General features: G+C 38.3%; 2 protein-coding genes and 2 long non-coding RNA genes across 5 annotated transcripts; 2 read left to right on the top strand and 2 right to left on the bottom strand.

The window, feature by feature from the left end:
• Nucleotides 1-49: 49 nt before the first annotated feature.
• On the top strand, nt 50-13,389 carry anxa5b (annexin A5b). Its single transcript, XM_008401245.3, has 13 exons — nt 50-171; nt 434-468; nt 4,033-4,117; nt 4,456-4,550; nt 5,905-6,018; nt 6,109-6,199; nt 9,217-9,296; nt 9,377-9,427; nt 11,205-11,298; nt 11,497-11,592; nt 11,698-11,756; nt 12,853-12,975; nt 13,063-13,389. The coding sequence occupies exons 2-13, from the start codon at nt 466-468 to the stop codon at nt 13,123-13,125; spliced, it is 954 nt and encodes a 317-aa protein (XP_008399467.1). The 5' UTR covers nt 50-171; nt 434-465; the 3' UTR covers nt 13,126-13,389.
• A 95-nt stretch (nt 13,390-13,484) lies between these two features.
• LOC103459612 (uncharacterized) lies at nt 13,485-19,128 on the bottom strand. Its single transcript, XR_532783.3, has 3 exons — nt 17,510-19,128; nt 16,868-17,001; nt 13,485-14,090 (listed from the first exon to the last, which is right to left on the bottom strand). It is a non-coding gene; the product is annotated as an uncharacterized LOC103459612 (long non-coding RNA).
• A 1,218-nt stretch (nt 19,129-20,346) lies between these two features.
• Nucleotides 20,347-22,672, bottom strand: LOC103459660 (fibroblast growth factor-binding protein 1-like). Its single transcript, XM_008401460.3, has 2 exons — nt 22,561-22,672; nt 20,347-22,136 (listed from the first exon to the last, which is right to left on the bottom strand). The coding sequence occupies exon 2, from the start codon at nt 22,089-22,091 to the stop codon at nt 21,513-21,515; it is 579 nt and encodes a 192-aa protein (XP_008399682.2). The 5' UTR covers nt 22,092-22,136; nt 22,561-22,672; the 3' UTR covers nt 20,347-21,512.
• A 704-nt stretch (nt 22,673-23,376) lies between these two features.
• On the top strand, nt 23,377-24,995 carry LOC145554550 (uncharacterized). Of its 2 annotated transcripts, none has more exons than XR_014090535.1 (5): nt 23,377-23,763; nt 24,052-24,190; nt 24,357-24,494; nt 24,602-24,704; nt 24,797-24,995. It is a non-coding gene; the product is annotated as an uncharacterized LOC145554550 (long non-coding RNA). The 2 variants fall into 2 exon arrangements; XR_014090538.1 differs by having other exon boundaries at nt 23,378-23,763; nt 24,602-24,683.
• The last annotated feature ends 821 nt before the right edge of the window (nt 24,996-25,816 follow it).

Below are 25,816 nucleotides of genomic sequence, written 5' to 3'. Positions count from 1 at the left end.
TGACAACCGCATTTCCCAGAATGCTTTTAGAAGAAGCTGCGTGGCGTCATGGGACGCACCGGGGTGTGGTCCGTGCATTACAGAGTTTATGTTAGTGGGTTTCCTCCTCCCGTCCTTCTCTCCTCTCTGCAGGCTGCGCTCGGAGCTTCTCCTGACGGCTACAGCTCAGCGGTAAGTCCCGCTCAGATCCGGATCAGCTGCGCAACTTTAGGAAAACTTTCTGCGCATCTACAGAGAGACAGGGATAGGAAAAATACCTGTGAGGATTAAGAAGAAGAAGAAAAAAATAGAAAAAACAAACGGACATCTGGTTCTGGCAAGGTTAACAGCTGCCTGACCGCAGAGCAGACAGAGCAGGAAACACGGTTAAAGCTGACCGAACGAATTGGATGTTCAGGTCAAAGTTTTGATTAACGCTCCTGTTTCTCTGCAGATCATCTTGAAAAACCTCCCAAGATCTTCAAAATGGTAAGTTCTTTCATTACAGCTATGACTAACGTCAAAAAGGAGTACGGGGAATATACATAAAATATAAGTAATTAGAGTCTAGAATTAAATCCGTTATTTATGCAGATATGTGACTCTTCAGTTTTTAATCCGTCTGAACTTGTGACCAAGCCCACCAACTCCTCATGATATGATCTTTAGCTTTCATCTCTGTTTGCAGTCAGATGTTTTTTACTAGACTTTGCATAGTAAAACCACTCCCTCAGCTGCCTTAACTTTAGTTATCGTGTTTTAAACTAAATCATGTGGCAGTGATTTCAGTAGGTATTTTATTGGCTTCTTGCAACTGTGTTGAATTTGAATGAATATTTTTTAGCCACATTAATGTTTCAAATCTTTCAAGTTTCATCAGATTCGGTGTGTACTGAAGGGCGTGTTCAGCAGTCATACAGCTTTCGTTTGGGGAAGTTTGGGGTATGACTCACTGTGGGCTCTGTTTCCACTGGGTGGGCCCCTGGATCCCTCTCTGCTCTTTAATGCGCTCATTTCGACCTCCCCTCCTTCTCTTAAAGGCAGATCAGCCGTCTTTCTCCTCACCAGGGTGGAGTTTGTATTAACATTCCAAAAAAACAGCCAAATTAAAGCATTCAGATTTAATAATCCGATGGGATGATGTCTATTATGATGCTTCAATCTCTCTGCTGAAACTGAATCCAGATGTTTCACTGGGTTTTCAAAGCTTTCACACTTTGAAATATATATTTTTTCACATTTCAAGTAACTGCAAAACATCAATTTCACAGTTTCACGTGGAACATTTTAAGACAATGAAAACTTTAATTTAAGTACATTTATTTAGTGGAGGAAAAAATCTAAAATGTTTTCAACATCCATTTTGTGTGCTTTAATTTCCACTCCACCTGTTTAAGTTGCTCAGTGTGTCTACGAAACTTTATTTAGCGATACACCACTTCCTGTTTTCTCTGGGTGTAAATAGGACATAGTAGAGAATTTAAAAGGATGAAAACAAATCATGTAATTTAAGCAAGGCAGATGTACACTGAAATTCAAAAGCCAGGAAATGACAAAAAGAAAACAGTAACTGTATAAAAATAGTTTTATACACACAGCCAGATATAAACAGAACTTAAAAGAGTTTTGCTTGTTGTTGGAGGACTACAGCAAAGAGGGGCATCTTGTCGGGTCACCATAGAAACCTTCAGGAGTGATTTCTATGGTGACCGGTTGTTTGGAAGGGATGCAGGAAAGAATTGCTGTCCTTCCACCACAAACTCATAAATGTGGAGTTTGTGAATACCAGCTGGACTTTTAGATACTTCAGATTCTGTAAAATGAGACTAAAGCTGAACCTTTTAAATGCTTTTAGCAAACAAACACTGCATGCAGGTGAAGAAAGGGAGTATATAATTATGATATATTTAAATAAAAGATATGTTTGTCATTATTTAAATTGTTTCCCTTTCAAGTTTAATTTTTCTGCCAAACAGACAGGCTTACTTTCAATATTTAAACAGCTGACTAAACACAGTCAGCTCATATGAACCAGCTTTCTAAAAAAACATCCTGTGGTAATTTAATACTTTAAAGCTGCTCAAAAACTTTTTTTTCTGCGTATTTGCTGAAACTGTCTTGTCTCTATGACGTGGCCATACAGGAGACAGATAATCTGTGAATAAATTGAGCTCCTCTGCCTTCACTCAGCGCTATCTAGAAACAACTAGTCAGAGCAAGGAGGCGGGTCTTAGCGCTGTCAATCAAGCCCATGTGCGAGAATGCTAAGACTAGTTAGCATAGCCATCAAAACGGGTTTCCTGTGGTAATGTGAGTTATTTCTCACCATTACCACATGTGGCAGCGAGTACATGAGGGTGATTGACAGCGATAAGACCCTCCTCCTGGCTCTGATTGGTTGCTTCTGACTGGGAGCGGTGCATTTCTTCAGATGGCCACCACAGCACAGGGAGGAGGTGGAGGAGCTTGATCTTTTCACAGATTTTTTTTGTCTCATATTATACATGTGTCATGACACGGTTATAACAAATATGTAAAAAACATTTTAAAAAAGTTTGAAGTGCAAAAACATCCCAATAATTTTGCATTTTCTTGTCAGAACTTCATATGGTTTCCAGGGTGTATATATTTAAAACGTATTTTATGACATAATGAGGGTCTCCCTGTTATATTGGCATGCATAAATGGAGAGGAGAGATGCCGCCTATGATTTAGTGGCTTGTGTTCACGTAATGAGGCTCAAACTTCCTCCATGTCTGAACTCGCTCATTGGTAAATCCAACACATTCCGGAGGAAAAGTTCAATCACCTTCCCAATCAGCTGTTTGTCCTAGCAGGCAGCTGAGCTACCAGACTTGATTAGCTGATGGAAAGGGAGATTCCTGTTGGCATTCCTGCCTGCTGAAACCGACACAGTTCTCCCTGTTAGCTCCAGCAGTAATTCCCCCCGCCCACCTTCCATGTCTTCAGGATCAGAATTCCAGAAGCATTCCAGTGGTTTTCCTCTCCAAACATCTCTCTCTTCTCCTAGAAAAAACAAAACAAAAAACACTTCACTGATGCAATGCACATATGCTACAGTTTGATCTGATGCGGGAACAACATTGTTACAATGTTTAACTGTAAATTGATTATAAGGTTGACTTTTATTACATTATTGTTTTCAGTTCTCGTTAGTCTACTACTTTCAAAATATCTGCTATATCCAGGTCAATTTACTAATAATCAAACTGAATTGCAGTTATTTATTTTTTTTAGCTTCATGCTTCTGTGCTTTGATTTATCTTTAAACTGAATTCAAAAAGCAGCTTGCACTAAATGTATGAAGTTACATAAACAACTAGTAGATGCCTGGTTTTACATGCACGATGTAAAGGACAGTGATGGGTCATGAGCAAAAGCATCAACTATAAGAGCAGATGGTTTGTAGTGAATCAGAAGAGCCGGCTCCCACTTTTTTTTCCTTATGCTGCTCAGCTCTCACACTCAGCGGCTCCGCCCTCCTCACAGCAGAACTTTGTTTTGATTGGCTTGTCTAATACTGACCGTCTTCTTGAAAACAGAGCAAATATTAGCTAAGAGGACGAACCGCATCAACCCATCCGGCCTGAGGTGTTAGATTGTTTTGAATACCAACCTTCAGAGCAGACATGGTTAGATTGCTGAGTTTAGTTCTACTTGAGAGATTTGTTAATGTTTCGGAACTTCGGAATGGGTAGTTCAAATATCAGAACTTCCCCATGTTGATATCAATCCAATACAGAAAACGGCGCTGAATTGACTTAAAACATGTCTTTATTTACACACAGACATAAATGTACTGAATTACAAGCAGATGAAAAGTAGCCTTTTCAATATATCTTTAGCAATGCTGTACATGTACAAAGTCACTGTAACATAAGCCTATTATATTCCATTGTTTAATGGTAAACAATATGTGATTCTCTTTTCTGATCAAGTTAAATTAAAGGTGTAAGTTGACCTAATGGAAATCTGCTGAATGAATTAAGATATGCAGTATATATAATTTTTTTCATAATTTCCTTATTTCAGGCCAGCAGAGGAACTGTTAAAGCCAGCGCTAACTTCAACGCCAGCGCAGATGCTGAGGTTCTGCAAAAAGCCATGAAAGGATTGGGTAAGATCCTCATCCTGTAGTCAAATCTACAGCAGACCAGTGAATGTTTTAGGGAAGGCCCTCCTCCACCGGCCCCGGGATAGTAAGCAGTGGTCTCCACCCACTCAGCCAGCAGTGAGTCATGTACACGTGAGCAGTTGAGGGTAACATGAAACTCCTCTGTGGGAGCAAACAGACCTGCTGACTGTGATGCTGAGCCGTGTTTGTGTGGGTTAAGCTGATCCAACCAAGAATCCTCCTGAATGGATTGGGCTTGTTATTGTGGCTACATAACATGGGTGTCATGTGAGAGTCGCTATCGCGGCTCGCCTGAGTAACCATGGTGTTTGTTGCCGTAGGGACCGACGAGGATGCCATCCTGCAGCTGCTGACTGCTCGCAGCAACGCCCAACGGCAGGAGATCAAGGCTGCCTACAAGACTCTGTTTGGAAAGGTCAGGACGTATGTTCAACAGCGGCCGCTTCCTGTAGAGCTCGACCTTTAACCTTTGATGAAGAGTGAACCTGACATCACTCTGACCCTAGACACTTCTGTGTGGTGTCCTGAATTTAAGTTATTAAATCACCTTCCAGTTTATGTTAGCTGAATTCACTGTTGACTGAAGTTTACTTTTAAATGTATGTAACTTTTAAGAAAAACATTTTTTCACAAATTTGTTGAAACTGTTACTACAAGGTGACGGTATGGTATGAGACGGATAATCTGTGAAAAAATCTAACTTTGCTTTCTCTTGGTGCCAACTAGAAACAATTGGACAGAGCCATGAGAAGGGTGTTAGGGCTGTCAATCACCCTCTGTGTGACGCTGCTTATCCATCATTTGCTCTCTCCTACGCTGCAGCTAGCAGAGCCAGTTGTGAATGCTGAGGCTAGTTAGTGTGGCCACCAAAAACGGCATTTAAACTGTTTTTCTGTAATAGTGAGTTGTTTCTCCACCATTAGCACAATTAGCAGTGAGCACACAAGGTTGCTAAGGCACTTCTTTTGACTCAGATGGTTTTTGATTGGGAGTGGTGCATTTCTTCAGATGGCAACAGTAGCTCAGGTAGAAGGTGGAGGAGATGATTCTTTTTCATGGGGTTGCTTGAGATTTTTATCTGCAGGACAGGTGGAGTTGTCTAGCATAAAAGGTTGTGTACGCTACATTATCTAATATATTTATTTAAAAAAATATTTTAACTCCTGAGATTTTATCTCAGCCTGTTGTTCCACATAATGTTTTTCATTAAACACATTGCTACCACATTTAAAGGTGTCAAATGTTTAGAAATGCATACAGTCAATCTGTACTTGTAAGAGCAGTTAGCATAGCAGCTGACCGTGGCGTTAGCCAACCCCAATGTTTTTCGAACAGCTGGTTAAACTGGGTCTGACTTCAGAAGTGAATGGAACCAGAATTGTTTCACTCTCCTTCTATAACACCATTAGTCTATAAAAACCTTAAGTTATTATAAATGATGCTACAGATGGAGTGTGAAACTAAAGATGACTAGAAAGGAAAGTCACTAGCTAGCTTAGGTATTTAGAGCCAAAAACATGACTTTAAGGTTAATTGGTTTTTCTAAATTGCCTTTAGCTATGAGTGTGTCTGTATGTGTGCTTGTGTGCGTGTCTGTCTGTGATGAACTGGTGATCTGTCCAGAGTGTATCCTTCCTCTCACCCAGTAAACTCTTTAGATGGGCACCAGCCCCCATGTTGACCCTGCAGGGATGAGACTCAGTCACATCTGACACATTTTTGAGATGCATTGTGATGCGATAACTTTAATGTATTCTTCATGACGTCAGGATCTGGTGGATGACCTGAAGGGAGAGCTGGGCGGTAAATTCGAGACGCTGATTGTGGCTCTTATGACTCCGCCTCTCACCTATGACGTGACATGCCTTCGGAATGCCATCAAGGTATCAGACATGAGGCTGATTTATAGTTTTCAGTGGCTCTCAATTGAATGTTGTTGTTTTTTTTTGACATTTTCCTCTTTTGACCTGTAGGGGGCAGGAACAGATGAGAAGGTTCTGGTGGAGATACTTTCCTCTAGATCAGCTCAGCAGGTGAAGGACATAGTCGCTGCTTACAGACAAGGTGAGGCTTCCACAGATGCTCTGTTGATCCCCTGACACAGAGCTCTTTGAAATCACCACACTATAATTTGGATGAGAAACTGTTCAACATAAACAGCTATTAGATTTTTTTCCCACCAAAACACTTCCAGTACTAGATTGAGCATGTGGCTCCAGTCTTGTTAGGAACTGGTTTGGTGTTTCAGTTCCAGAGAGCAGAGTCAGTGAAGCTTCATTACATGACTAGGAATCTGTTGTAATAAATGCTGGATTATTTTGGAGTTTTTGAGTATTTTTTTTGGACTATGGCCTCCTTATGTGGGTCGAGTACTTTACCCATGCACCACCGCTGTGCCCATATTTTGAGTTTTTCTATGGGCTCACTATGGATAGAAATGGTTGATTCATTCAAATCAAATCAGACGGAGGGTGGATCTCATGCACCATAAGCATCATAATAGCACTTGATTTGGGGTCAGGTCGTTGTTCAACATTAGATGGCAGGTGATGCGTTTACATTCCAAATGTGCTCAAGACTTTGCAATCACTGTTTCCGATACAAAACATAGTTAAAATCGCATATAAGTAAATTTGCTCATGCAATAAGTTATTAAAAAACATGCCGTGCCAACTACTTCCTGTCTTCTTTGTTATTTGTGCCAGTGGCAACATCCAGGTGTTGACCATGTGACTTGTGTGATGCCAAAAAAGTGTTTCCATTGCAGTTTCGCGAGCTAAAATTTTTTTTATACTGCCAGAAAAACCACCTCACCTAGCACTAAAGTTTTTTTGGTAACACTTTATCTGAAGGGGTGTGTAGAAGACGGACATGACACTGTCATAAACATGACATAACATCTGTTATGAACATGAAGGAGTCTTCTTGAATGCCTATGACTTTTAATATACGTTTAATGTGTGACAGTGCTACCATTTTTAAAATCAAAAAACGAAAAGTTTAACGAAAGTTTTTTTTTTTTAATTGTCATGTTTCTGTTAAGCAAATGTATTTTTGCAGCTTGTGACATTTGTACAACACATTTCCTCTCTTGATGATATTAAGAGAGTGATTGGTCATGATGTTACGACTGGTTAACAAGATTCAGCTTCACACATGCTTGACTGTTTTTGGTCAAGAAAACTGATTGTCCAAGCTGTTATAATGGTCATCTATAAAAAAAGAAAAGATCCTCTAAAATGTTCTTCTTTTAGACCAATCTCACTCCTCAATACTGACTATAAATTAGTTACAAAAATGATAGCAAAATGATTGGAAAGGTATCTACCCTTACTGATCAACCCTGATCAAACAGGGTTTATTCTAAATAGATTTTCCACTGATAATTTGAGACGATTGCTTAACATAATATATATTGCTAACAAAAAAAGATACCAAGTGTAGCCGTATCACTTGATGCCAAAAAGGCTTTCGATAGGGTTGAGAGGCAACCGGCAGGGAGATCCAGTTAGTCCTGCCCTCTTTGTGCTTGCCATCGAGCCATTGGCTGAGGCCATTAGAAAAATTCTAATATTAGTGGGTTTGAGATTGGTACTGACATACATAAAATTTTGCTTTTTGCGGACGACATCATTTTATTTTTAACAAATCCAGAACACTCTCTTTGTCACCTTCAGGACTTACTGGGTAAATACAGCTCATTTTCTGGATACAAAATTAATTTGGAAAAGAGTGCGGTTTTACCGATCTCCATATCTGACCACAGTAAAGTAAAAAACATGTCTAATTTCAAATGGTCTCCTCAGGGTTTCAAATATTTAGGGGTATTTGTGGATGGTGACTTCAAAAACCTCTTTAAACTAAACTTAGCTTCCCTACTTCAGAAGGTGAGCGAGGATTTAGGAAAATGGATGGATTTACCTCTCACATTATTTGGTAGAATAAATGTCATAAAGATGAATATCCTCCCTAGGTTTCTGTGCATGTTTCAGTCACTTCCAATTCACATCCCAAATGCATTCTTTATCTCTCTTAAAAAATAAATTAGAAAATGTATTTGGCATGGTAAGCCACCAAGACTTAGCATGGATAAATTGTCGCTGCAGTATGAGGATGGAGGTTTGAAGCTCTCTAATTTTCAACTCTACTATTATGTGGCTCAGTTTAGGTTCTTGGCACAGATGTTTGATTTGCAGACTCCTCCTTCATGGCTCAAAATTGAGACAGAAGAGATGCCAATATAAGTGGGATAATAAAACTATCAAAAATGAAACTGACAACCCTTTAATAATTCAGACAATCCAAATTTGGTATAAAATTTGCGAAATGTTTAGGCTAGAAGGCTTGCTTTCTCTTAAAACCCCGTTATGGGGAAATAGACTGCTACCAAAGATTTTTCAGTCTGGTAACTTTAGATCCTGGCAGGAGAAGGGAATTTGCCAATTGGAGCACTGCTACGAAAAGAAAGTATTTATGTCACTACAGCAGTTAAAAGAAAAGTTTGAACTGACAAAGATTTCCTTGGCTATCTCCAACTTCGCAACTTCATAAGAGCTAATCAGAAAGGAAGTTGGAAGCTACCATCCATGAGAAAATGTCATACAAGTCGGCCGTTATGTAAAATCATTTCAAGGGTGTATACAGCACTCATGTCAACTTTAGCTTTAACTGGTATGGAGAGTTCCAGAGTCAAATGGAAAAAGGATTTGGGAATATCTATTGAGTTTTATTTCATCCCTATAGATTACCCACCCCCGTCCAGTCCTTTTTGTTATTTGGTTGTTGTGTTATATTGTAAATGTATTTTACTTTCAATATGTCTCATTGTTTGAATTGTGCTTCATTGTGTACCAGTTTTGTCCTGTCAGTTAATGCATGTGATGTTACTACTAAAAATCCAAAATAAAATATTCAAAAAAAAAAAGAAAAAAGAAAACAGTCACATTTAAGCCCAACATGTTCATTCTGCTTACGTTCTGGACAGGAGACGTTCTTTAGTCTCTGGTGAACAGAAGAAGCTCCTGGGTTGGAAACAAATCAAAGTGTTTGACACACAGTGGTTGTGTTTGTGTTTCCCTCAGAGTATGACGACGACTTAGAGGAGGATGTATGTGGGGACACATCAGGTCACTTCAAGAGACTCCTGGTGATTCTGCTTCAGGTCAGTCTGAGCAGTTCCTCTTCTCTGGTTTTTCTCTTCTCTTCTGTTTTTACAGTATTGTTTTTTAAATCTCCTTCCAGGCAAACAGGCAGACGGGAATCCAGGAGGGCAACATCGAGACTGATGCTCAGGTGAGTCTGTATTTTGTTTTCTCTGTGATGATGGTGCAGCATCATGCAGGATCTTCTGATCAGCTCTCCTGAATGAATGTAGTTAAGAGCCATTTTGTGTTGTGTTTATTTGCGATTCAGAGACAGTTTAATCTGTTCATCTCACTCTCTCTAGTTTTGTTTTCTTTATTGCAACATAAATGCAATCCAGAAATGTAAGTCAGTGCCTCTAAATGAATTTAAAGATATTTTATCAGGGAAATAAAACAAATCCTGACTTTGAAAGACAGGAAAACATCTTATTAAAATCCGTGCTGCAATTTTATAAGAGAAATTTTTAACATGATCACTCCTGCCAACTCCCCCCCCCCAAAACATATAGGCTAAAAAATCTGCTACTGTCTTTTTGTGTGATAAAATAATTACAATAAAACCAAACCAACAGGTTGCATCATATCACACACGGTATCTGAATATTGATTCAGAGCTGTAGGACAGCAATTTTCTATCTACTGTACATTTAAAAATAAACGGGCGGGGAAAAAAACGCATTAACACAAACCAGTTAATGTAAATGCAGCTTAGATGATTAAAAAACTTCCTGAACGGAAACAAAGGGGAACCACCAACAGGAGATAGTTGTTTCGCCACTTTACCATGTCATACCCGACCAGTTCTGCTTGGTTTATAACCGACAAAATCTACCAACCATCCATCAGCAAAACAACAATTTAAAATACTATTTATATATACAGTAATTCATCTATAAACTTCCTTTGACTGATTTGCCCAAGGCCACATCAACATCTGGAAGTGAAACCACAAACATTCAGATAGACAACTGTGCCATGGTTGTAATTTAAAGTAACTGTACTTCATTCATCATATGCTAAATAAACAAATAAGTGTTTATATGATGCCAATACATAATATCTTTCAGTAGGAGGTCACATACAGCCATTTAGGGTCAGACGTCATATTCTAAGGGTGGTGAATGGATTGAATTTATGTAGTGCTTTTATATTCATGTTGCCCACTCAAAGCTTTTACTCTACAGTCACACACACACACACACACACACACACACACACACATATCACCACAATAATACACAGATTAGTAGACAGTTTGGGATTAAAGTTACAGTATGTAACTTTTATTAAAAAAAAATATATTGTTAAAATTATCATGTTGTCATGACAGTTTAATAAAAGCCAGATAATCAAGAAATCAAGCTCCTCTGCCATCTCCCAGTTCTCCCAGTAACTGCAGAAACAACCAATCAGAGCCAGGAGGAGGGTCTTAGCGCTGTCAATCAAGCTTGTGCTCACTTCCTCCCGCCTGCTCTTGGTTATGCTACAGCTGATTCACCATAGCATAGTCTGCCGCTAATGCTAAAGCTAGTTAGCACAGCCACTGATGATGGCAGAAAAAACATATTTTTAAAAAAGGTTTATGAGGTTAAAAGAGGACATTTGGATGTCATCAGCATAGTAATGAAAGGAAATGTACTTCCTGTAATGTAAATAGAGCAGGAACTGAACCTGATCCTTGAGGTAATGATGTACATTACCTGCTGACTGTAACAGAGGATTAGATTATGCAAATTAGCTCATGCTTTGCATTACTTATTGATACAGCAATCTTCAAGGCTTCATTAAAGGCTGCTGAACTGTTTGATACATTTCAGGACATTCATTTCAAAATGTTCTACCTCCTAAATGAAAGTTTTAAATGAAATGACAGAGTCTGTCTGTAACGACGTGACTGTGGAAGGTGTTTTTGTTGCTGCTTGCAGGCTCTGTTTAAAGCAGGAGAGGAGAAGTATGGGACCGACGAACAGTCGTTCGTTACCATCCTGGGAAACCGGAGCGCCCAACACCTGAGGAAAGGTTTGTTTTCTCATGACGGCTGACTCTGAACATGACATAGAGTTGATGGCAGCTTGGATCAAGTGCTTTTCTGTCCTCTGAGACAAACACAGGCAAAATAAACACATTAAAAGTAGCTTTAAAACCAGCGGATCAGACATCTTTAAGGTTGACCTCTGACCTTCTTCAGTCGAGCTGAAATCTGGAGCTGTGTTTCAGTGTTCGATGCCTACATGAAGATGTCTGGATATGAGATGGAGGAGAGTATTCAGAGGGAAACATCTGGAGGCCTGAAGGACCTGCTCCTGGCAGTGGGTAAGAAAACTAACCCAACCTCCATGTAGGCACCTTCTGTTAGCGTTTTAGCTTAATTCTCTGTCTCTTCTTCTAAATGACTGCGTTTGTTTTTTTGTTTTTAAGTGAAGTGTGCCAGGAGCGTTCCAGCCTATTTTGCGGAGACTCTTTACTACGCCATGAAAGTAAGACACTGTTTTTACTATCCATTTTTTGTAATTAAATTTATACAAAGTTCCTGTAAGACCAGGCCGGATATTCGTTACTGCAGAAATGCGCCATCTTAGTAGGCAACCGATGAACAGCGTTACATAGGAGCATCATTACTGAGGGTTAAATTAGTTTTTTAAGGCTTTTTCTGCTCTTTGACAGAACCAGTTCAGTAACTAGCAACAGTCAACAAGTCATTTGTGTTTGCTGAGAGTCGTATAATGAGGAGGATGACAATATGATTGGCTGTGACAACGAGAATTGACCGCATGTGTGGTTGCATTTAATGTGCATATAGTTGATCAAAATAATATTTTTCTACTCTACACATTGTAAATGTGAGCACCAGAAATGGCAAAAGATGCATTAATAATCAGATTATTAACAACAATGTGCCTCCTTCTCTGCTACCTGCTAAGTGTGACGCATAACAAACAATAGGAGTGTTAATATGAGCAGGTGCTGTCTATAAAAATGTGATTATAAATATGGTCACATAAACGGATATCGCATCTGCTGAAGTTCAGCAGCGTCTCTGAATGCAACTTTTTTTTTGATCAAGTGAAGCTGTTGCAAGAAGAAAAAAATGTATATTTGCACATCTACATTTTATATTTGCATTTTATACTTTGTGAAACGTAACAGTTTTGGTTACGTTTAGAAACATTTGAAAACATCCTTACTGCTAATGGAGTGATCAGAGTGAGTCTGTGCTGTATTAGATGATCTGTGTTTGTTTCCTCTGGATATTAGCCAGCCACTCGTCGACTCCCAATTTATAAGTTTGATCAGCTTCACTGGATGTGATGAAAACGTCTCTTTACACACATTTGTCTTTACATCCCTGAATCCAACAACATCCAACCAACACTGTTCTTGAAGTGGGAAGATGCTTCTGCCTTTCAAAATGGCGGCGGGAAACCCAGATGCAGGAAATGTGGTGTCATGTTGGAACTATGTATATTTGGTTTGTAATTGTCTGTCAACAGATGGATGAGTTGAAGGTTCATGGATGCTGCAGGGAGTCAGATGAAGCTCCAGCAGCATGATGTGTGTGTGTGTGTGTTTCAGGGAGCAGGGACAGATGACAACACCCTCATTAGAGTGATGGTGAGCCGCAGTGAAGTCGACTTGCTAGACATCCGAGTTGAGTTCAGGAAGATGTTTGCCTGCTCTCTGCATTCAATGATCAAGGTACATAGACGTAACAAATAACTCTACGCCCCACAAAAACATGTTGGAAATCCCAAAAGGCTTCATAATTCTTCCTGTTGATGGCAGGGAGACACTGGCGGTGACTACAGGAAGGCTCTGCTGTTGCTCTGCGGCGGAGACGATGCGTAACTCCACCAGCAGGAACCTGGAGTGCCTCCTCATATAAACTTATCCTGTTTTGAGTGAGAGAGCATATCCATCAGGTCTTATGAAACCAACTATAGTCTTTGGAAGGTAGCTAACATTTTGTCTACAGTAATGCAGCCTTTTCTACTAATATTATTCATTTACAAAACCGAAGGACCAGATTGGTTGTTTTTCTTTGCACTTTGTATGTCGGAACCAACGTATGCAACTTTAAATGTTCCACTGAATAAAGATCAACTGAGTTGACTGATTCTGTTTTTGTTTGTTTTTTTGAGTCGTACTGGTTTCTATTACACATGTAGTACTGTTTAAGGCCAGGAGAGGGAGACAGAGCAATTTGGATAAAATTCAGCGCCTCATGGCGGCGATATGACGCTAATTCCACTCATCAGATTGGAGCTGATTAATGGAGCAAGACAGTTGGTGTGTTTCACTTCCTCTTTTGTTCTGCTGTTTGTAACAATGTGAAGCTGATTTTTTCTTTCTTTCAGTTTAGTAGAATTTCTGCTGCAGGTCTTCAACATAAATAGTGTGAAATATTGAGCCTCAGCACCTTGGAGATGGATACATTTGACATTTTTCTGCAGAACTTGGGAGCATCAGGCACGGAAAAAAAATTGGGAAGCACCTGGTGGAATAGGTGCTGAGCTCATTATAGGAGCTGCTCTTCAGTGCAATGCTGGTAGAAATGTTGTTAAAAGGTTAATAGAGGAGCCATGTTGCAATGACTTCCTGAAGGCGAAGTTTCAAAAAGGGCAGAAGTTTTTAAAGAAACAGAAACCCAATTTCTAGGTGTTAGATTATGATGTCAAATTTCTTTTAAGTCATATGTGATATATGCAGCATTTTAGAATCCAGAGGTAACATTACTTGGCTGGTTGTGCAATAAAATGGCGCACTCCCTGGAAAATCCACAATACCACCCCTTTAACACCATCTGACGGTCCCTGTGAATATAAAAAATGGTTGAAGTTAGAAACTGGAACTGAACTGACTGATGTCTTTTAGCAACAAATTTTCTTCTTAGATTTTTATGCAGAACTTCTCAACCAAACCATCATCAATTCATGTTTAACTTCCTAAATCATCCCTCTTTTCTTATTTTTCACTTCCACTGACTGAGCCAGTTTATTCTAAGTTTTAATATTATTTTTTTTCATTTATTTGATTTATCTTTATGTTAAATTTTGGATTAAACGTATAACTTTTAGGGTAAAAAGACTCAAACTCATTAGGGTAGACCAGTTTTGTCAAAACGTAACCGAAAGACACTTGAACCCATTTAAATTAGTTCATGATGTCAGTTAGTTGGTTAGTAGCATAAAAATGCAGTTTATTCCATTTTTTAAATTTAAATCTTAATTTAAAAACCATCAAAGACTTTGGCAAAAGAGCATAAAAATTATGGGTTAAAGGTTGCTTCTTCCACATTTATTTTTCACAAAGTTTAACTGAAACCAAATCACTTTCATGTCTCCTTAACCTTGAACTGTAGGACCAGAGGAGCCAAACTGTTTCCAGTAGATGAGCTCTGAGGAATCCTCCCCTTCCCTGTTTTTCTGTGTCTCTCTCTGTTCGTGTGTCTCTGGAGTGAAAGGAGAGGTTTTGTTACACCGCTCCACCACTCGCTGTTATTCTTTTCACGGACAGATTTGCTCCTGATTGTTACCACGGAAACAGAGAGCCAATAAGGTGGCCCATACAGTAGGTTGTGAGTTTCGGACCACTGGGAGCCAAAGGAAGACAAACCCCCAGCTCCTCCCACACTGTGTGTCTGTGTGGGCCTGGAACTGGGCTGTGGGTGGGTGGCTGGACATTCATGCAGCTTTGTAGGTCAGACAGTGGAGAGCAGTTTTGTTTTGATGCGCCTTTTTTTTGTCTTTTTTTTATTTTATGCGCGTCGCCCTTTCATTGCAGCCTCTGACTTAGTATGAAGTAAAAACATTCAGATGAACTGAATGAAGACGCTTCACTGCCATATATTTGGGATCATAGACACATTTTTATTACATCTGTCTAAACTCACACAATGCAAAGAAGTATCTACTCACTTTTAGATTTCTGTTCCTCATACTTAAATGTTTCAAATCACCAAATATTAATATAAATATAATCATAGTAAATGCAAAACAACTACAATCTATATAATTTTCAAATTTAATCAGCCAACCAGTCAAGATTATTTGTTGTAGATTTCAGGGACATGGCAGTTCAAAGAGCTTTACATCATGAAAACATAAAAAAAAATATATAAAATAAAAAATGGTAAGCATTACAAATGCATCATGCAGTCAGCAGCTGTGAAAACCAATATCAGACATTACAGTGCTATTGTTAAAATGATCGGTAAACATCAAATATGTTGATCAGTGTTCCATTTATTATGGTTCGAAAGCAACTCTAACAATTAGGTTTTTAGCCTTGATTTAAAGGAACTCGGTGTTTCGGCTGTTTTGAAATTTTCTGGAAATTTGTTCCAGATTTGAAGTGCATAGAAGCTGAATGCTGCGTTTCCGTGTTATTAATAAAGACAAAATAGTCCAAACCAACTTTGCACTATGTGGAAAAAGTTAATTCAACAACAGATGAGCAATGAAGTCACAGAAATCTACTAGTCTGGAAATTGTTACTGCCATTTCTAAGGCTTTGGGACTCCTGTCCAAAACTCTGGGAGGCCAAAATACATGAATAAAAACATCTTGATTCTGGGGGAGTTTTGGAAAAATATTTTGTAAACTGATGAGACAAAAGAAGTTAGAGGGAGGTGTGTGTCTTGTTATATCTGGTGTAGCAACGCATTTTAGGTAAAAATAATAAACATTATACACATTATACAAAATAAGTCAATGTGGGCCTTGATGACTTTTTTCCCTTCATGAATGACAAAGTTGATACAAAATGCAATTATTTGATAATTGCGTTTTGTATAAACTTTGATATTACAATTTGTTTGATGATCTGAGAGAGTTAGGCAAAAGCAGAAGAATCATTTTGGAACACACAGAGTCATAAAATTTACTCCTTTTGATAAAACTGCAATATAAAAAACATATTTCGACAGACAAAAATCTTTTTTAAGGATAAGATGCCTGAGCAAGCTAAAGTTGTTCAGCATTAATCTAACTGTTCTGTCACGAACTCTAACATTTAACAAGCTAGTGGAGGAATTTGGAGTCCTGAATGAACATCTTTGTTTTCTTTCCATCTTTTGACTTTGAGGTGAATTTTTTGGGAAGTTCACTTCTGGGACAACAGACTGTTGTTCTTTTTTTTTTTTAACTTGTGAAAAATAATTTCTCTGTAGAACGAATGACTTTAAATAGTTTCGAAAAGGCTTGATGACCCAAATTGGAATGTATGTTGTGTTGGTTTGACCCTCACAAATGCACCTATTGATAGTGCATTTGGTACTATCAATAGGTGCCAAATGCAATTATTGGCAAAGTTAGTAATTTAGATCAAAATGACCAAGTTGAGACTCCACCTGATTATCAGGAAATAATAGTCAGATAGTTCAGTCTCAGTCTACTTGATGAAGACAGACAAAAGTAAAATTTCTATAAAATGGAGTAAAAGCAAACGTTTATACATGTCCGGCTCAGTGGCCTATTTGCACCCAAGCAGTTTAGCACCACATAATAAAATACACTTTTTAAATGGTCTTTTCTGACTATTGAGAAACACATTTTGGAATTTATTTGAATGGTTCCTTCTAAAGACTTACACAGGGGTGTGTGAACAGAGCGTTGGCCCAAGTGGCGCTCAGCGGTGTGAGATGTTTGTACTGAAACTCCCTTGAGCTGCATCCTGTTTGAGTCCTAATGTGTGTCGCTCCAGATCTGTCAGGATGCGTAGTGGCTGTTGGAAATGCAGACAGAGTTGGAGACACAGGTGTAATGAAGTCACCCGTCACTTGAACCAACACGCAGCAACCAGAGCGTAAACATGAAAATAATTAACATTGCAAACACAGAAACAAACCCTAAACCCTAAAAACCCAAAAGCATGACAGGATCTCTGCCAAAGCTAATGGTGGAGGTGCAGAAACCCCTCATTCCGTGTAGAATGAGACAAAAACATCTTTGTGCAGATGTGAAAGCACTGTGGTATCATAGCCAGGAGAATTGGAGCAATTCAATGGGTCATTGTCAGGAATTTCAGCAAAGGCCCAACATGGCTTTTCAGCTTTTGTGTTCTGGTTCTTAGAAATGTTCAACGGTTTAACGGCGCAGTTTTAAATAAAATAGAATAGGATAAAAAACCATCTGTCTAAGATGATCTAACCAGTAAGGCCTTTTTTGACACAATGTTTTTCACAGCCTTTTGACTTGGTGATAGCGAATGAAAACAGGATACAGCACCATACCTCGCTTTGTGTTGGATAAAACCTCAGAAATATTCTTTCTTTCAGATGTTTATAGTGATGCGTCTTCAGCTGGTTGGCCATCGGCAACATCTGCCTCCGTAAGAGAAAGAAACAAGATAAGACATGAAGGGAGGAGCACCTCATACCTGAACATCACTCAGATGAGACAATGATTTTTGACGATAATGACATTCCTTCAGGCTCTTCTCTCCTGGGAGCTTTTGAGTATATCTATGGTGACAGGGCTGCCATTGTGTGAGGCTTTACATCGTACAGGAGGGAACTGAACATGTCAAAATCCCTTTGTAACTTGTGGTGAGAGTGGAAGGTCTGAGGGAAAAGTCTGTCTGTCTGTCTGTCTGTGGTATTCAGAACATCTTGAGAAAGGGCTGAAAAGTTTGGGGTGTTGGTGGTTTTATCTATTCATCATGTCACTCTTTTGTAGTTTTAGCCACTTCGTACATGACTTTTTCCAGGGATGACAAAAAGCAAACCTCCATTTGATGTTTTTGTGCCCAACACAGATCAATTCATAACCATCTGGGGGAAAGTTTCATAGCCTCTTTGAGAACCAAAGATCTAAACTGATCATCTACTTATGATCTGTTGTAGGGAAAATGTGACTGAATATTCTTTACCAGCAGAAGATTTCTCACACTTATTTTAGTTTGAGCAGGGGTCATAATCTGTCGTATTTTGTTAAAGTATAAAGGTCCAAACTGAGATCTATTAATTAATAGGAATATGTTAGAATCATCAGCAAATCTAATTTAATTTAGCTTGGCTGAGAACTGCAGCTGCAGGGAGGAGCTGTGTGGAAAAGGCGGAGCCTTGTGAGAGCAAGCGTTTAGGCATCCTGAGTGGTTACCAGGGGAGATTAAAGGATTCCTCAAACTTGTATGGAAGAATCAAATCAACACTCCAACTTATGCTTTTGAGGGAGGGAATAACGGTATCAGATGAAGTAAAGTAAAAAAAAAGTTTATTTTACATAATACTGCCCCTTTAAAAAACAGAAAGCCTGAAGAGCAACTGACCACTGCCAGTTTAAGACGTTAAAAAATCTGGCTATTTTTAATGAAAATATAAAGAATTAAAGTTAAATTATATTTTCCTTCTAAATAATCTAGTTGTGAACTTTCTCTACAGTCAGTTTAAGATGATAGCAAAGCTTTTGATTTTTTTCAGACTTCAGGAAACCTGCCCTGCTGTAGATCACCGTCAGTGTTAGAATCCTACTGCAGTTGATGTTTGTGTTAAAAATCCAAACTGTGAAAAACCAGCCTGAAAAATAGCTTCATACCAGTGTGCTGTCCCTGATTTGTTTGTTTAAACACAAAGAAACAACTCACACAGGTGGACAGACACACATTTGCTCTGCTTCCTTCTGCCCTATCGACCTCTGACCTCTAACTACTTCCTGGCTGACTGCGTGCAGGTGCTGGGCTGAGTTGGTGATGGAGTCAGTCCTGAAACACCATTCTGTGCTGCCAAAGCCATTAGGAAGAAGGAAGACCCCCACTGAGGGCAGGTCAGAGGTCATAGGGGTCAAGAGCAGACAGGAAGGCTTTAATGTCCACATCTGGGGCTGCACTTGTTCAGAGATTAAGTTTTATCTGCACTTACTGCTGCAGATAGACGCCTCGGCACAAAGAAGCCTCTCTTGTAATCCTGTTTGTGAATGATGATGTTCAGAGAAATGTTCTGTGGCAGGCTATGGGTCTGAAGAGGCTTAGGCTGTTTAATAGAAACGAGGTAGAATGATTTAGTAAAATGTGAACTAAACAAAGTGAAAACCTTTGAATCCAGTTTTTGCCTAGTAAAAACAAACAGCTAAGGGAATTTTTTTTATCTATTTAAATATTTTAAGGGGAAGTATGATGTTTTCCAGGCACATAGTTCCATTTTATAACACAATCAAGTAACTATGTTACTTCCGCTTGTTATAAAAATTCTGCTTATATATTACTTAAAAGAAATTTGACTTTGTAATTTAATGCCTTGACATTGGGCCTCTGTCTCTTTATAAACTTCTGCTATTCTGAAACTCCACCTTCAGGAAGTCATCACTACATGGCTCCTCTATTAACCATTTAACAATGTTTTTTTTTTTTTTACCAGCGTTTCACTGAGAAGTAGCTCCTATAATGAGTGCATCAGATGCTCAGTTCCACCAAGTGTTTGCTAATTGATGCTGGCTAGTCTGAAGGAGCTGAGTGAGTAAGGAAGCAAGCAAGACTACCTACAGGAAGGATTCTTCATAAAATTAAGAAAAATATGGGCAACCCTGATCATTCTCTTCATGAGACTGTCATAGAAAATCAGAGCGTCTTTGATCAGAAGCTTCTTCAAATTTGTTGCAATACTGATTGCTACAGGAAATCTTTCCTGCCACTATCTACAATAACTGTGAATAATTTGAATTAATGAGATACGACAGCATTTCATTTTCCTCTGAGGTCAATGAAGTATTTTTGAATCAAAATTAATTTGTTTAAACAAATACATGTATTGTCATGTTTCAGCTGACTACCGAAGAGGAAATATGTTTAAAAAATGCATTTTATTTTAAAACACAACTTTTAACATCTTTTTCTAGCTGTAAACATCCTCAAATATTCTCTTTGATTTTTACGTCAGTTCTTGTGACTAACTCTTAAATTTCTTCTTTTTTTATAGAAAAGGGTAAAATGGCTAAACAAAGAGACAAACAAATATGGCACTACCAGTCAGAAGGAGTAAAAAGAGGAGAAAAGGTCCTTATAGACCCTTATATGACTTAAATCATTTTAAACTACGGGTCCAGTTCAGATTAAAATTCCATCCAGAAAACAACAGCATTTTAAGTAGTTTATTAAAAAACACCACTTGAAAAGCATGAAGTATTACATTTTTTAACATTAACTCTTAAAGGTCGCACCAGTTTAAGTCTAACCTTTTACAATACATTGCTAAATAATTCTTACCATTTAACTATTTTTCAGGTTTTGCCTTGTTACAATCACAGCATCACAGAATTTTATTTGGATTTCATGTATGTGACCAACACAATATGGCAGAACTACAAAGCAAAAGACGTACATCATTTTTTACAAATTAGAATCTGAAACATGTGACTTGCATTTAGTAAACAGACCATTTTACTCTCATTCCCCAAAATAAAATCTAACAAAGCACACTGGAAAAGAGAATACGTGTTCATTTGTCACATGTCATTGTATTAAGTTTGCCAGACTTACTTTAGTTACATTTGTTTAGCATGACAACTTAATAAACACCATAAATTTGTTTGGATAAACTTACCTTGATTACTTCTGACCAGTTGGCACAATATATTTAAGCTATAGTATGTCACCTGTTTCCTTTTTTCTGTCTATTATTTTCCAAACAAGAAGGAGCAGAAATGTTTCTAACTGTGTAAAGGTTTGAAGCTGCATCTCAGAAGGGCTGAATATGTGTGTATGCCACACATGAAAGTTTTACTAGTAAAAGAAAACAAACAGATTTCCTTCTACTTCACAATTATTACTTGTGTTGGTACATCATGTAAAGTTCTTTATAAAATACATTACAATGCAGAGAGGCATGGATGTTATTGCAAGGCCAGATTTGGAGAGAAAATGTGACTTGGAATGAAAAGAAATAAAACTCACTTGAGGCTGACCTGCACTGAAACAAATGGTTGCTTGAACAGACTTTTAAAAAAATGACTATAATTTGTTAAAGCTAATTGTATTAGTTTTGCTCAATCTAATTCAGATTTGAACAATTCTGAAATCAGAACTTTAGCTTGAGCACAACTAATAAAATTAGCTGTAAAAGAATTTTTTTTTAAAAGCTGGTTCAAAAAACATATTTTTCAGTATGACCTTGAATACACTTCGGTTTAGGAAAAGGAATTCCAACTGGATGCAAAATACTAGATCTAAACGTGAATGAATGAATGAATGAATGAATGAATGAATGAATGAATGAATGATGTATCGTCCTGATTTCCGTCCTGCTAGCAGTCCTCGCTCTGCAGCATGGACATGAAGAAGGCGCACACGCTGGCCCAGGAGCTGCAGAACTCCTCCGCTGTTCTCCGCTGATCCGCGCGCTTTACGCACGCCGCGCGCGTGGGCTGGACCGGCGGCGAGGTGGGAGCAGCGGTTCTTCTTTTCACGCTGTTCCGATCCAGTCTGAGGTTCGCATCTCTGGACGCGTGCTTACACATGCGGGCTTTCACCAGCGCGCGAACGTCCACGCACACTTGATCCCGCATCTTCTTGAAGGCGCGCGCCACTTGTTTCCAGAAGGCTTTGGGGTCGGAGCTGTAACCCGGACAGCTCCGAGGTCTACCGCGGTACTCGCAGCTGGTCTTGTTGACGCCGCTCTGCCTCTCGCAGTTCACCCAGACCTTCACCGCTTCCCCCGCTTCCTCCGCGCGCCACGCGCACCGCGTCCTGTCGCTGGTGACGAATGTCCCTCCGCCGATCTGCTGCGCGACGCCGGGCTGCTTGGCGCCAGAAGCCCCGAGGAGTAGGAGCTTCAGGAGAACCAAAACCAGCCAAATGGAGAAGAGAGCCCTCAGCGGAAACATCACTGCTTTCAGCAGAGAAAATAAAAAACAAAACACAAAATCCACCTGAAAATGAAAGAGAAACAGATGATGGTGCATCACCTCTGACTTAAAGGATCGTATTTATTTGAGTGATAGAAAATAATGTGGGGTTTGACTCAAAAACTAACATATCCTTGCCTCAAAACCATCAAGTTCCAAATGATATGCTTTTTTCATATTTGTATTTTAATAGTTTCAGTCAAACTATTGCCTGTGTTTGAGGTTTAATGTAAACATAATATATGCTAAATACATTTTTAATATGAAATGATGCTTGAGTACAGATGGTATTAGAAGGTGCACACCAAAAACTGCTTAATTGAGAGGGAAAATGTTTTAATCCACCCTGCTAACGCTTTTACACGTCGACAATATTAACTGTTTTTTCCCCCTTTACAGTATGCCAATTTACAGCTAAAGGGATCACACGTAAAGTACTGAATCTTACCAGAATGAAGAGTGCCGCCGTGCGTAAATCCCGCGTGTTGTGTCTCTCAGTGGCCCGGCGCGCGGTTTTTCATGCGTCGCTGTGCAGCACGCCCACCATTCAGCTCATGCACTCTTATGTTCGCAGGCAAATCTTTTGAAAAGAAGCCTGGCATCAGTTTCTGATGAATAGCTCTGGCATGGGCTGACACGACGTGTCTACATGTGAATTCACGCCTGGTGGAGATCAAGGCAGAGCGCGAACCGAAGCTGGATTCTTCAGTGTGTCAACACACGTGGGTTTTACGCTGTGGTCATTTTTTAACAAGCCTGACTTATTATTACAGCATCACAGTCACACAACGATTTCCTCCGATCATCTCCATCGTTCAGCCGCCAGTAGAGTATTTTATTTGGATTACTTGATAGTTTCAGCTTTGATTTATCTGACAGTGGACATGAAAAATACCAAAAATAGTTGCAATAGTTTTTGAGACCACAAGAAAATGTGTCTATGAGGCAACTATTCCCTAACACGAAATGTTCAAATAATAATGAATCCATTCATCCATACCCAGGTGAAAAAAAGTAGTACTTTAAGTATACTAATTATTAAGTGTTCTACCTATAAGTATATCTGAAGTATACTAAAAATACACTTGTACCAATTTCGAAATTAGAACTTTAAACACACTTAAACATAATTGTACCAAAATACACTTTTAATATATTAAATAAAATTATATTTTAAGTGAACAAAATATGAATGAATATGTATGAATTTTTAAGTGCCTTAATAATCATTTACTATTTATTAAAATTGCATACAATAAAAAAATGATCATCATGATGTAATTTTTAAGAAAGTATCCAATCAATTTTCAGATGTCAACGGTATAATCAACGGCATTAGCTCCAGTTCATACTCCAGACCAGATGGTGGCGGTATTGCACACTTTCATTTATTTTAAAAAACGCCACAAAGAAGAAAAAACGAACGCAGAAGATAACAGACGCTGTTCAAATTCGCCATTTTTACTCGCATAATATTGTCTTAAAAGCAGAGAGGGCCTTGACAATAGTTACTAATTTTGGTAAATTCAAGCTGGTGACGTCCTAATCCGAGTTAGACGACAACACAACGGAACAACAACCAATGGAAATGAAATCTGTGTCACAAAAGGAGCCCGGGGGGACGAAGGCTGCTAAGTGTTGCTAGCTGGTGGTAAGTTTGCTTATTAATTATCTTCATTTAATTATAAACAGTGCAGTAAAGATATATAACTTATGTTGGTTTCATAAATAATTATTTTATCAATTTTATTGTGACTTGTATGATTATTACTATAGTAATCATTCAGCTTCATGTTATAACTGCATGGAGGCTGTTTGTTGCGACTTCATAAACTAACCTGGTTTTAATTAAGCTCCATAAGACAAAGAGACTTTGATATTGTGAGGTTGTTGTTCTAACTCGTTCATCAATGATTTTATCTTCAAAATATGTTTGCAGTCTAAGCAAATGAGGATGAAAGAGGAAGCCAGAGAAATCAGGTGTTAGGAAACTAAAGACTTTCTGTCTCAGAAGAAGCTCTGACTCCACCAGATCACCAACCAGCTCTAAGGATGAACCTTCACATCGTCTTCATGATGTAAGTTTGTTTTTTCAATGAGGAGCTAGCTATATTTTCAACAACAAAAACTGGTGTGTTACCAACACCAAGTGCTTAATAAACATGATTTGATTTAAAGAGGACATAAATTTTCTCCTTGTTAAACATTTCTCTTTCATACATTTTATTTGTTGTTGGCTCTCAGGGTCCTGTGATGGACTGGTGACCTGTCCAGGGTGAACCCTGCCTCTCATCTGATGACTGCTGGAAATGGGCACCACCAGCCCCCCTCACCACCCTGTAAGGTTCAGTGTGTTCAGATCATGGTTGGAAAGATTTTAAGGTAGTTTGTCTCCTTAAGTCCACACTTAAAACAGCTTCATAGTTATTGCCAACATCAACTGGTTCTATGACATTACTGGCTATGTTTTCTACTTCTAACATAAACAGGCAAAGAAGTCACCCAGAAATGTTTTTCCACCCCAGGAATCTAGTCCCAATCATCATCAGTTCTTATGATGTCACATACATGGTGAGTCCATGTCTTAAAATTGTAAGTATTATTTTTTTTTATTTGCCATTTTTCTGTTCTCTTTAAATACACATGCCTTGTCTGTTTAATTGCTCTATTGTTCTTTTTTGTAGGTTCCTGTAAGATGCAGTGAACGGGAATGTTCTGTCATTGATCCTCACTTTCATGTTTTATTGTCACACTTAAATTTTCATGTTCATGTGTTCACTTTTGATGTGTAAACTGATAATTTGTGTTAAGTTTATAATGTTTTGATTAAAATGAGACAATTTTAAAATGTCTGTAATAAAACAATATTTTAATTACCTTGAACATCTTGTGTAATTAATCTTTCCATGTAATTTTAGCCTAAAACAATGTAAGTACTGTAATGTAGTTATTCATGTCATTTACAAAATAGGTACGTAGGAATAAAGACTTTCACGAGTAATTAAAATTGTAGTTTATTATCAATAGCAGGAAATCAAAAATAAAAATTCAGTGTAATTTAAATACATTACTAATATATTAATAGTATATTTAAAATATATTTGAAGTATATTAAATATATATTTTTTATATAATTCTGAGACAGAATTATTACACTCAAAATATAATAATTATATCAAAATATAATAAACCTCTGAAATATGATATTTAAAAAGTATACTTTAAGTACACTAGGTACACTTGAAGTTGTTCCAAAAAAGTATGTATAGTATACTAAAATATACTATTAGTTGTAATTTAATACTATTTAAATACTACTAAAGTATACTAAGCACAAAATTAGTTGTTCCAAAATAGTACAGTTTAAGTACATCGATAAAAGTGATTGGAGTTCATCCTGAAATAGGGATCCCAGTTCAAGTTCCCTCTCGGCTGTTGTGTCCTTGGGCAAGACACTTCACCTCCTTTGCTGCTGGTGGTCAGAAGGGCCTCCGGACAGCTACGGCTACTGCCTGGTAGCTCTGCAACCATGTATGTGTGAATGTGTAAGCAAATGATTTTCAAGTCCTCTGGACTAGATAAAGTCCAGAAGATAGGACATTTACCATTTTAAGTGTATTGGTTTATTTATTGGATCATCTTGTATTATTAAGTTAGTTTTGATTTTCCATATGGGTTTGGAAAGTTGCTAAATATAACAATAA

Source organism: Poecilia reticulata, chromosome 1 (genome assembly GCF_904066995.2).
Source record: "Poecilia reticulata chromosome 1, P_reticulata-male-v2, whole genome shotgun sequence".
Lineage (NCBI taxonomy): Eukaryota > Metazoa > Chordata > Actinopteri > Cyprinodontiformes > Poeciliidae > Poecilia > Poecilia reticulata.
The sequence above is the reverse complement of the archived record's forward strand: the minus strand, read 5'-3'. Positions and strand labels throughout refer to the sequence as shown.